At 41.3% G+C, this 12,340-nt stretch overlaps 1 protein-coding gene across 1 annotated transcript; it reads left to right on the forward strand.

The window, feature by feature from the left end:
* The first annotated feature begins 408 nt into the window (after positions 1-408).
* On the forward strand, positions 409-11,974 carry CSF3 (colony stimulating factor 3). The gene is made up of 5 exons (XM_020805879.3): positions 409-606; positions 2,178-2,341; positions 6,860-6,967; positions 9,461-9,607; positions 10,500-11,974. Exons 1-5 carry the CDS (start codon positions 591-593, stop codon positions 10,656-10,658), a joined length of 594 nt encoding a protein of 197 aa, XP_020661538.2. The 5' UTR covers positions 409-590; the 3' UTR covers positions 10,659-11,974.
* Positions 11,975-12,340: the final 366 nt, after the last annotated feature.

Raw genomic sequence — 12,340 nt, forward strand, 5'->3', positions numbered from 1 at the left:
TTGAAACCATGTAGGTATTATATTTGAACTACTGACCCAAATAATGAAAATCACTGATTCAGCTAATTTAGTATACTGTAAAGAAAGGCTAGTTCACTATACCCACGGTTTTTTAGATAAGAAACTCATGCGGCTGTTTAAAAGGGGCACATTATTTAAAAACGTAATGGGGAAAAACATAATGTTTTACACTTTATTTCAGTGGGTCTACTCTAAATGCAACTAGATCTGCATTCAACCTAAAGGAAAACGCTTGAAAAGCACAACGTATTAAACTCTTCTTCCCATAATTTAAATCCCCCCCCCCTTTCTCAATTAGTTGTGACGGCCACACCTTTCACCATCGGTGGAATTTCCTGAAGCTCCCTATAAATTCTCCCTTAGGGTGCTCGGAACCTTTCAGAGTCGCCTTTGGACACGAAGCAGCCCAGCCGCTCGCTCGCTCGCTCGCTCTCCCCTGCCCGCCTTCTGACTTGTATTCTCAGCAGCTGCTCAGGAGGCAAAGCGTCATCAGCCAGTTAAATCAAGAAGAGGGGGAAAAAGTGGGAGGAGATCCGGAGCCCAGAGAGATCCCAAACGCGCTCAGAAGAATGAACTCGGCACAAAGTAAGTACAACTTCAGCCACTTCCCTTCTAGTCAAGCTGGACGACCCGAGAGAGAGCCGGTAAGAGTTACCTGCGGGCTTCTTTTTTAGCAAGGCGATTTTCTCAGCCTGCTGTGGGACAAACGTACACCTGGATTTTTTAATTAAAAAAAAATAGATTATAGTTATGAAGAGAACGGAGGTGCTTTTCTTTACTGTGAGGTGAAAGTCCGTTTCAGAAAAATTGGGGTGGCAGCAGTCAGAAAGTTTTATTAAATTTAAATGGAATTTTCTTTTTCCCAGCCCACATTTGTGGAACTGAGAAAAGAGGCGGCTTTTATTATGGAAAAGGAAGGCGGGCTAGAGATAACAGTTGTCCAAGCTGGTTTTAAAGATAATAATCTTAGTCTTGTTAGTTTGCCTAGATGTTTTCCCCCAAAGCAATGTGCTAGTCTCTGGGTTATGAGGTGGGTGGGTGGGAAGGGGAAACTCTGTTTTTCATTCCCAATTTTTAGTTATTTCATGTGGACCCAGGTAGGTACAGAAGCAAAGCTATTCCCCCAAAGTCTCCTTTTTAAAAATATAGTATTTGTTTGCTCCCAGGGACTTGTCACTCCTCCTTTCACGACATCCCCATTGCTGTTGGAAAGACAATCCTTAAAGCAAAACAGAAAAATAGAATGAATTAACCTCTGGAACATCCTGCCACATGTTACAGACATAGATGAAAATGTCATGTGTGTCAAGGCTAAGGGGTCCCATCATGTGTGCAGCATAATCTTATGCTTTTCTAATTGATGATGAGATCCCATCTGGGTGTATTCCCAGAAAAACCTAAATAAGGTTGCATCTTGGTTCTCTCTGGTTGACCTTTCTCTCCTTCAGTATATATATTAAAGGAGAGAAACACTGGTCTACGTTATCGGTGGAAGCACATGCTATTCTTAAAGTACACGACAGGTGAGAATGAAAATTACAAAGCCGTTCCTATATATTCCCAATCTTAGGTAACCCAGATGTTTTTGGACTGCAACTCCCAGGAACCCCAGTCAGAACCATGGTGAACGCTTTGGGGAATTGCAGTCCAAGAACACTTGGGAACCACTGGTGTGGACAATGTGGCTCAGCTATCAAACTACATTAGTGTTTCCTAAAGTTGTAGTCCCTGCTCACAAGATAGGAGGCTCTTTGAAATTATCCTTTACCATTGTAGTCTTCTTTAGATGGACTGCAACGTCCATCATCCCTAGTCAGTCAGAAGAGGATAGTAGTTGTAGTCTGAGTCATTTGGGAAATATTGGTTTAATTTAATTAAAGGACACTATTCTTATAGTACATGAGACAAGAAATCATATATGTTTCACGTACTGTATATTTTTCACCATTTAAAATGTTTTTATATTGATTTCTGAGGACTTTCCATGAGACGCAGAACCAGAATGAACATTCAGCAAAGAGCAGAACTTCCCCATGGATTGCATCTCATTAACTAGTGATAAATGGATATTTTCAATCATGAGCTGCTGTTGGCAGGATTATTTTTTCTCAATTTGATTTTTAATGTGTTCAACATTCCTTCTTCTCTTCTCCCAGGTGGTCTTCTTTTTATTATAAGTAGTGCCCTGTGGTTGTTGCTGTGCTCAGCTGCACCCCTGCCTGAGTTTTCTGGGGACCCAGGATTCCAGCAATTTATCCGGAAAAACCAGGAATTTGTCACCAAGATAAGGAATGAAGTCTCAGAAATGAAGGAGCTTGTGGTAAGTTGCAAGGAAAAGGGTAGATGTATTTTTGAAGGCTTTCACGGCTGGGATCTGATGGTTGTTATGGGTTTTTCGGGCTCTTTGGCCATGTTCTGAAGGTTGTTCTTCCTGACATTTCGCCAGTCTCTGTGGCTGGCATTCAGCATGGTAATTGTAGTCCAAGACATCTGGAATGCTAAAGTTCTGGCACCACTCATTTATTCTAATGCAAGCTGGCCTCAACTTGAACTTTGAAAACTAGCTTGCTTCTGTTTTGTCATTGGTCAACTGGGAAACAGCATGGCTTTGTTTGCTAATGTCTCAGAAACACAGCCCTGAAAGACTAGTGTACCTAAAGGGATAACTACTGCAAAAGAAGGGAATATGTTTTAACCTTAAAAGGTGATCTGACTCATAGAAGCACACTTCTATGTAGTGCTTCCAAATTGAACATGCATAGGATAGGGTGCCTACAGGAAAAATGGTGTGTTGTGGCTGTCTGGAAAAACCTGAATTGAATAGTTGGTGCAAGCTAGGTTATCCAATATTTTCAACATAAGCTTTTAAAAAAAATGGATAAAAGAGGAACAGGCACGCATAGCACTTCCATCTTGCTGTTACATTTTAACTGCATCTGTCATATCCTGCTCACAATTCAAAGTAAACTGTGATGGAATAAACCATATTGAACATTAGTTCTGTTGAAATGAATGGGACTTATGGGCTACACAGCTAATTTAAGTCCCACTGACACCAATAGTTTTGTTCAGACCCTGGAAAATCTGCTTTTTATTATGATGCTCAGAAACCCATTGGAGGATGGTGAGAGTATTGGATCAAAAATATTTCAATCTCTGTGTCTATTCCAGGTAGAGCAGATGTTGAATTTAGCACCCCATAATTAAATTATTTTTTTAATTAAAATCATTCAATAAAATATCTCTTTGGACTCTAACCCTTATCAGTCCTAGCTGGCATGGAGGCAAACACCATCTAGGCTTGGAAATGACAATACCCACAATCCACTCCCACAGTCTGCCAGCCAGTTGCCTGAGCAAATTTTGGGTATATCTTCTCCAAGCCCTAGTCGGGATGCTCTGATGTCTCCCCCACCCACCCATCTGACTGTAGTAGTAATACAGTTCTCTACAAAAGAGAGGTTTGCCATCCAAACCTCTCTTGATCCCAGAAATCAGTGTAGCACTTCACAGTGTCAACTAAATTAGTTGAAAAGTAACATGTCATGAAGTAGATCAGTGGCTCTTTACTCCCATGTCTCCAGAGGACCTCATGCAGATTCTTCTGAAGGTTAAAAGAACAATTGGGATTCTTATAACATCTTAAGGACAAAGTTATAACACCAGCTTTCTTTTTCTGGGCTAAAATTGACTTCGCCAGATAACATACCAATTGGATGGTGTAAGAAATCCTTGAATACTGCATTAAATATGTTTTAATGGTACTACAAAAAGTGTGGGTCATCAGTACAAAACTGATTAATTAATTAAAACTGTTATGAACTATGAGAGTATCCCAGATGAAGAGACCCTCATTTCTCTTTAAGCGATAAACTAGTGCAGCTACCCTTTGCAAATAGTAGTTACCATATGATACAAGTGGAAAATTCAGTGATACTTTGGGTTATAAAAGCAACTGGTTGAGCAATGTCGAGATCAACTTCAAAAATCCCATGTCATTGTCATCGTCATCATGTCCCATCAAGTCAAGTCGGACTTATGGCAACCCTTTTCAGGGTTTTCCAGATAGAGAGTACATAGAAATGGTTTACCATTCCCTTCTCATGGTGTCATCCTGATACTGTGCAGCTTGCCCAAGGTCACATAGGCTGGCTCTACTGGCAGGAGGCACAATGGGGAATTGAACTGCCAGTCTCCACCTCCACAGCCAGATACCTAAACCACTGAGCTATTGAGCCAGCTAGAACCCCATGTGATGAAGAGAAATACCAATTGGGGACAGTGCCACTGACTTCCAAAGAAGCAGTATTTATGGCAGACCTTGGAAAAATCTAATTTTTTTTGGACTCTGATCCCTGGGATCTTGTAGCCTAAACCAGCATGGTCAACTTCTAGACGTTTCAGTATAGTCCACTCTACTGTCATATGTTGTAGTCAAGATATTAAAATGGGATTGGGATTTTGGCCTTTGCTCTTTGGTCAATAAGGCCACCTCTTCATTCTCCATTCCTTTGAAGGATAACAAATGTAACTACTGAGCAGTGGAGCTGAAGGTGAGAACCATAGGCTGCCAGGAGCTGAGACTTGTCTCAACTGTAAGCTAGTTTGACCTATTGACTGTTTCTCTAGCTAGTGTACTAGTTAAAGTAGAGTCTGTCCAGTGAATTTTCACCTAACGAGGAGTCCTGAACTTCAAACAGGACAGAAAGGCCAACATTTACAGTTAGACTATTTTTGTCACAACAGGGGAATCTGTTCCCCCCCCCACATCTTTGTTGTGGGGGGGGGAGACAGATCATCTAGGAGAGTGGCTAGTGCCCACTACAGTTCATCAGTGGATCACTAGAGAAAGCTGTATTTGAATATCTGTGCTATGTGTGTTCTCCCTCCACCACAAAAGGTGGAGAAAAAGGCTTTGAGATGTGCTCTGTTTTAGTTCCTGCCTCCTGCCACCTTTTGTCTCTTTCCTTTCCACATCCCACTTCCTCATTCTTCTCTCTCTTTTTTAATGCCGCAAATGGGCAGCAACCCTGAAGGCCTGCACCTTCTTACCAAAGATTTGTCCAATGAAGACAAGCATCCTGTTTTAGATTTTGGGCTTTGTTTTTTAATTGGTCAATGCAGCTGCCTCTGCTTTCCCTAGTCTCAGTTGTAACCTTCCAAGCCTGTCACAGGACAAAGATCCAAGGATGATTGGTACTATGTTAGGATGACAGTTGGAGTAAGGCTGGATGCTAGTCCTTGGAAAACTTCATCTACTGTATTGTCCTGAATTGACATTTCCTAAGAATTGGGCATGCTATTAGATCTTGGAAAATACTATCGTTTCACTCTGGATCACAAACCTTGGCAACGTGTTGAAATAATGTATTCCCGTCAGGCGGAGTTCTTGGATAAACAAAATAGTTGGCAAGTCATTCTGCCATGGGACTCCTCTTTCAGCTACTTCCTATAAATTACCATTTGCCACTCCAAGGAGTCTTGAACCCATGCTGAGCTGATTTCTTGCTGCCGGGTTGGGGGGGGGGGGCACTTAATCTGTATAAATACATTGGTTTCACATTTCCCAGCATTCAGGAGTTTCTGCCAACCTGGAAAGGTCACCACTGAGTGACAAAAGGAGCAAAATTGTTCACAAATGAATTGGCAAAGGTTTTGCCTTCTTTGTGGCTCCATCTTAAAGTCCAGCTTGACTAGATCTGTCAAATTGAAATGGAGTGTATTTCCTACACTTCCGATCCAAACAGGAAAGAACACCACACCTCAGAGCAAAATGGTTTCGTCTGAACTCTGCAGCTTGATGGAGAAAGGCAGAACAAACAGATTTTTCTGTCTTATAGAAAAGGAGAAAGAAATGTAAACAAGGACCCAGAACTTGGGAAAGTTACATTTTGGACTACAACTCACAGAATCCTACACTCTGCTTGGTAGAGGACCTGGGGAACTATAGTCAAAAAACATTTTCAAGTTCTGTGAGGATTTGTCCACATAGTTCTAAAAACCATAGAAGTCAGCATCCAGGATATCTGAATTTAGCACTCAGAAAGTTAAATTTTATTATAATAATACTCATCATCGTAGAACTGCAGACCTGGAATGGACACTGCGGGTCATCCAGTTCAACCCTCATCAAGGAGGGACTGTGGGGAATCAAACCCCCAATTTAAATCACTGAGCTATCCAGCACTAATATAAATGGTGCTGACTGAATAAACTTGCATTTAAATTTTTTTTAAGTGTGGAACAATTCTGGTTTTGTTAATCATAAGGAAGCCAAAAAGCTATGCTTTTTGGACGCTGACAAATTAATCACCAGTCCTTTCGGCCAAGGGAAATTTCGGCAAGCTGTTTAAAACATAACTTCCTGTTCTCGGGACTAGAAACGAGTTGTTCGGGTTTGTTGCTTGTTTAGCAAGAGCTGTGACAGCCAGATTCTGCACCCATAACTGTACTGCACTTTTCAGTGTTTCTGCACAATACCTGTGTTCACACACCTCCCCTGTTTATTAAATCCTTATCTCTGACAGAGACTGGCCACTGGGAATTGGCTTTTTTTTTTAGTGTGTCGCTCTTGGTCCATCGTGTGCGAAAACAAAGACAAAAATATTTTTGGGAGGGGAATATAGTCTCTCTTGAGAGAAAATGCAACACTCCACCTTAGGTAGGTTTGGCTAGCTTTAGAGGACCAGAATGCCACCTTAAAGAATTATCAAGAGGGGGTAACAGTGTCTGAGGGGGCAGAATTCATGGCAGTGTATCTGCTAAGCTAAGCAAAGCATAAATCTTTGCCAAGCACCTGTCGTTTCTCACTGTGTCTCTTTATCTGTGTTTCCTCCAGCGTGATGAATTTAAGCTTGGCAGTGATGCGGAGTTGCTGCTGGTACAGGGGCTCCTAGGCATTGAGCAAGTGGATCATTCCCATTGCTGGAAACAAACCTGTGACATGGTGAGTAACAGCCGCAGTCCCTCCACACCCATTCTTGTGGCTGCCCACAAGTTTGCAAGGTAGCATTCCTTTGTGTGGAGAGACATTTGTGCTTTTGTTATAACAGCTGTATGCAAATACCTGCAGGTAGAATAGTGGAGGTCACCAGGAAGGAAGACGGCAGTGCTAGCCGCAGCTGCCATAAACAAGAATTCAGAATAAAAATATTGTCCACATGTGCTAAGTAAAGCGATATGATGGCAATAAAACCAGGAAAAAGAAATGACCCACTTGTTAAGTAGGTCTGTTTCCCACCTCTGTTGCCTCTTATAAGAAACATTTGGGTTTTGTGTCCCTTCCAGTCAGTCCATCACAGTCAAACATGGGAAGAGGCTCATGGTTTCTATGTTTTTTTGAAAACCTTAATCATTCACATTCAGGAAATAGCGATAGTGGTTAACCTCAGTTATTCATCCCAGGCAGTTTCTTGAGCCTAGTTATCAAAAAAGTAAAATTGGTCTGAGCAGGTTCCTCTTAGTAGCTGAACTAGAGAGATAAATCATCATGAGTCTTTGATTTCGAAATCCTGGCTCAGCACTTTTGAAAGTGAAGTCATGAGTCAGCAAGATTCTACATGAAAAGAAGTTTCAATGGAGAGGATTAGATTAAATCTGTAGTGAATGGGAGATCTTGGTCCCGAGACAGCAGAGATCTAGAATTGCCTTTTTTTTGCCATGGTCTGGTTAGGAAAAGGTAGGGTAGGAAGCCCTTTGGAGACCATAATATCGTAGGGTCATCAAGATACAACCAGGTAATAAAATAGATAACCTTTCTATTTCCAGAAAACTGGCAGCAACAAATACAGTTCTGTGGTCACAATGAATGGTATAGATAGGTAATATTAATTTGGATTTAGTGGTTTTATGGGGCCTCTTCCTTCTCTTTCGATGGCAATTTGTATGGTGAGCTGGTGGCTGATGCCAGATTAAAGGCAACTCTACTTAGAAGATAGTTTTGAAAAGACTTTTGGGTACAAATGTATGTAGTCCAGGGGTTTGCAATGGTGACTCTTCTTCCCGGCAGCTCCCATAATCCTTGACCGTTGGCCAAATTAGCCAGGGCTGCTGTGAGATGTAGTGTACAAACATGTGAAGGGCCACAGTTAGTCCACCCTTGGTCTAATAAAAAAAAAGCATTGTCGATTTGTTCAGAGGTTGGTCACGCTTAACCAGTGACAGAAGACGAAGATCCTGCATGCTCAAATGTTATCAGAAATCTTTTTCCCACCTCAGAATCAAGACCCAATGATTGTACTAAAGAGGGAGGGATTTGGGGAATTAGAGCTATTTTTCCATGCTCTCCCTGAGCCTTGTTCTCACAGAACACATTTTGAGGCTGAGCTTTGATTTAAGTTAGGATTGGGAGCCTTGTTTCCCATAGGTGTGAGACCATCTCTCAAATATGAGGCTCCTGCAGCGTTCAACTCTTCAAGCATTCTACTCTACAAGAGAAAAGGAATATTGACAAATTGCCAAATAAATATCCATGATAAGAGTGTCTAGGGAAAATCCCCCATGTGTTTTCCTAGCAAATATTTCTTAACTATCTAGCAACTGATGACCTCCAAAGTGGGGGCAGGGAGAACTGAGGAGAAAGCTGAAGGAACATTTTTAGCTATTTTCCTTTGTACAACATTTTTTGCCTGATTAATAGGAGAATCTCTCTCTCTCTCTCTCTCTCACACTCTCTCTCTCTCTCTCTCTCTCTCTCTCTCTCTCTCTCTCTCTCTCTCTCTCTCTCTCTCTTCATATGACCTTAATTTTGTCAAGCCTTAACCATACTGACCTAACCTTTTTCTGGCTTTGGAAGAGAATTGGCATTGGTTATTCTGGGTTTTTCGGGCTCTTTGGCTGTGTTCAGAACACAGCCAAAGAGCCCGAAAAACCCAGAACAACCATTATATCCCGGCCGTGAAAGCCTTCATGAATATAATTGGCATTGTTTTTGATAATTTTGTGTTTGATACTGTTCCCTGTTTTTCTGTTCATGCACAAACAAAGCTGCATCTAATATTCCATCCTAGGTAGTAAGCATGGGTAGTGAACTCCTTAGCCCTCAGTTGGGTAGCCATCTAACTGTCTGTTTCAGCTAAAAGGTGAAACTGATCTGAGCGACATTGCTTTCCCTGTTATAATGCATGCATGCACATTTTTGTCCCTTTGTCACCTCTGTTCAAGGTTTTATTATTTTGAAAAAAGAACAACTAACCTCTTCAGCAAAGGTAAAAGTGGAAAGCATATCTATCATTTGCTCTAGGAGTTTTATTGAGTTGTGGGATGTAACTGTCTCAAGTAACTTAAATAGTTATTTTCCACTCATCTGCAACATTAAAGAGAGGTGTGGATAACTATGATCTCTAAAGTAAATAGCTCCTGAATGCAGGAAAATGAAGAATTTGAGTGAAATCTAGGCAGGCAAAAGCCTTCACTTTTTTCCTTTTTTAATTATTTTCAGGAAGGTTGCTTCAACCAGATACGGGCAGGCCTCCACACTTACTATGGCTACCTCTCACACATTAGCCACATCCTACCGAATCAGGCTAACAGAGTGGCCAGTCTCCAGCTGGACAGCTCAAACCTCTCCACCAATATCCAACAGCAGGTAAGATGACTTTTGCAGCTTGCTCAGATTTGGTTGGGAATAGCGGTATATTAGGTGCTCATCATTAAAATCCCCATTGTAATACCACCCTGCTCCTGCCATAAGGAGAATCCAAAAATACAAGCTGTTGGACCACTCCATGTAAACAAGCAGGAAACGGGACTTTTGTACAGTTAATGGCTCTTAGTTGCTCATTCTAGACGAAATCAGCCTCATTACATTACAACAGAGGTAGCTTGTAATCATATATTACTATTGAGGATTGCAGCAAAATTCAGAGGGAACAAGGAAGGCTAACAACAGTGGTGATAGTAAATGATGTCATAGCTAGAAAGTATCAGGGCTTCATCCTGCAAATACTGCCTCTACTATATCACTATGAATAGAATTAAATGAAGAGGCTGTGATTCTAGAAGGGCAACAGGAATGCTGGGACAAAACATCCCATCTAGGAGCTTGGTAAGAGCATCCTTATTATAGGACTGAACAAAGGCCTTATATGTTGTTTATCATCTTAGTTCTTTATGTTAAATGGTGAGGAGGAGGAGGAGGGAAAACAATGATATCCCAACAAGGCTGCATGGCTTTTTGTGTCTATAACAAAGTGAGTGAGGCCAACTCTATGCCAATGCAGGATGAAGATGGGGTAGAAAGCAAAGACCTCAAGTCCTCTTACAAAGAGGATCTTCACTTCCACGCTTAGCCCTACATCACTGCTTTTAACAAATCTAGTTGGGGTTGGGGACAACTAGGGGTGCAGGCCTCTCTCATCATGACTGTAAGGGGTATTTTCATACGGCATTTTTGGCTCGCTACTGTGAGGGTTTGTTTTTTTGAGAGAGAGTCCTGGTGGTTTACAAATGTGAGCTCTTCTTTTCCTTCCCTTCTCCAGATGCAAGAAAGTGGTCTGAGCGCCGTCACCTACCCTCAGCCTGAAAGCCAACCTACTTTTGTGCAAACTCAACGAGAAATTGGAAGTTATCTCGTCCTCCGCAACTTCTTGAAATTCATGGATATTACTTACCGGGCTCTGAGGCACTGCAGTGCATAATGGGCAGGACAAGAGGGAAGATGCTCCCAAAGATGTCCGTGGGGGGCGGGATAGAGAGAAGGGCCCCTGGCAAGCCTCATTGCTTCCAATGGGTCTTCTGTTGTCTAAGAAGCAGACTGAAGGGAGGAGGGGGCTTTCTTCCTCAGTGGACTGCTCTGAAAGCATTTTAGCTTATTAATTTTATTATTTATTTATTTTAAAGGCGTCCAGGTGATATTTTTTATTGAAAGAGGTAGCAAATAAAAATCTCGTAGCAAACAACACCCCCACCCCCGTAATTGCAAAAAGGAGCTAGTTTGATGGCTGACCTGTTGGTGTTTTCCTCCTTCATTTTCAATCAACAGGAAATATTTGCGGTGACTCCCTTGTACTGAACTAATCTTTTTTACATTGGTAGCCAAAACTGGTACTAAATTCTAATCCTTAACTAAATGCATGCAAACCTCTCTACATTTGGCAGAAACTCTTGATGGACTATGTTAAATTTCCTGCCCTTAGGAGTTTCTAAACACTGGCTAAACATCTTAAGAGGCTAATACAGGGAGGTTTGTAGCAACATGTTTTCAGATGTGCAAAGTTAACTGGAGAGTCTTTCTGCAAAAGCTGTAGTGACAGACTATTGATAGAGGGATTAATGAGATGTCAAGCATTTGGCATTAACAAAAAAGGGCTCATTCTTCAAATATTTTTTAACACGACAGTGTTGGATAATTTCAGAATATTTGTTCACACTGTTTACATGGAATATCTTTTAGGTGATTATTTTTATGGGATAATCGCTGCTGAAATACCCTTTGCTGATATCCTAATGGGGTCCTTTTAAAAAAATTTTATTTAATAGGTTTATTTATTTTTTATTTATTGCGTTTAAGCAACCCCAGTGAATTCTAAAGTTGGTCTGTGATTCTTTCATTTCTTGGTACTATAGTATTTATAGTTTATTTAATATTTATATGCATGCTATCAGTGATGGGATCTTTGTATTGTTGAAGAAATTATCATAGACAATGGGGTCTCAGCAAGGCTTGAATGTGGTAATACAGTCTTGCTGTGGCACATCTGTCCAGATATACCATGTTAAACTACTGTTTAATATTTAAACATAAAAGTACTGGCTGTTGGTAGCTGGACCAAATGTCAAGGTGGTGAACAAGGATAGTTCTTTGTGACCACCTTTGCTAATCTCTTGGGCACACTATGTAGTGCAATGTCTTCTTTTGTAGATAGATAGTGCTTAACATTGGGTTGGATCCAGCTTTAGTTCTGATAAGATGAAACTCAAGTGAATTTGAGATAAACACAACTAACTGAAGCCCCATTGCTTTCGATGGGTTTACACTGAGTGGGGTGGAAGCTGGATCCAATCCACAAATGGCCAGTAGCTATAGGCTTCTGATGCACATTGAGACAGGGTTAGTATAGAGGTGAGAAACATTACCTTTTTTGGATGACAGTTCACCTGATACGTACGGTGCAGGTTGTAATCTGAAAAGTAACGTGTCTCATTTCTGGATGGGTAGATAAGATTTTTGAAATGGCTAGCAGAACTGGATGCAGCCATTAGACCCCCCCCCCTTTAGCAACATTTTGGCCTGAGATATTCTTCTCTACCGGGGGCAATCCAGCACCTGCCTAAGCTTCCAGATATTGCTGGACTACAGTTCCATGTTAGTCATGCTAGA

Source organism: Pogona vitticeps, chromosome 6, assembly GCF_051106095.1.
Source record: "Pogona vitticeps strain Pit_001003342236 chromosome 6, PviZW2.1, whole genome shotgun sequence".
NCBI classification, from domain to species: Eukaryota; Metazoa; Chordata; class Lepidosauria; order Squamata; family Agamidae; genus Pogona; species Pogona vitticeps.

What these genes read in the sequence shown, in the direction of transcription:
- CSF3 (XM_020805879.3), top strand. An exon ending in CAGAAATGAAGGAGCTTGTG is followed by an intron (nt 2,342 to 6,859) that starts GTAAGTTGCAAG and finishes TGTTTCCTCCAG; the next exon opens with CGTGATGAATTTAAGCTTGG. An exon ending in GGAAACAAACCTGTGACATG is followed by an intron (nt 6,968 to 9,460) that starts GTGAGTAACAGC and finishes AATTATTTTCAG; the next exon opens with GAAGGTTGCTTCAACCAGAT.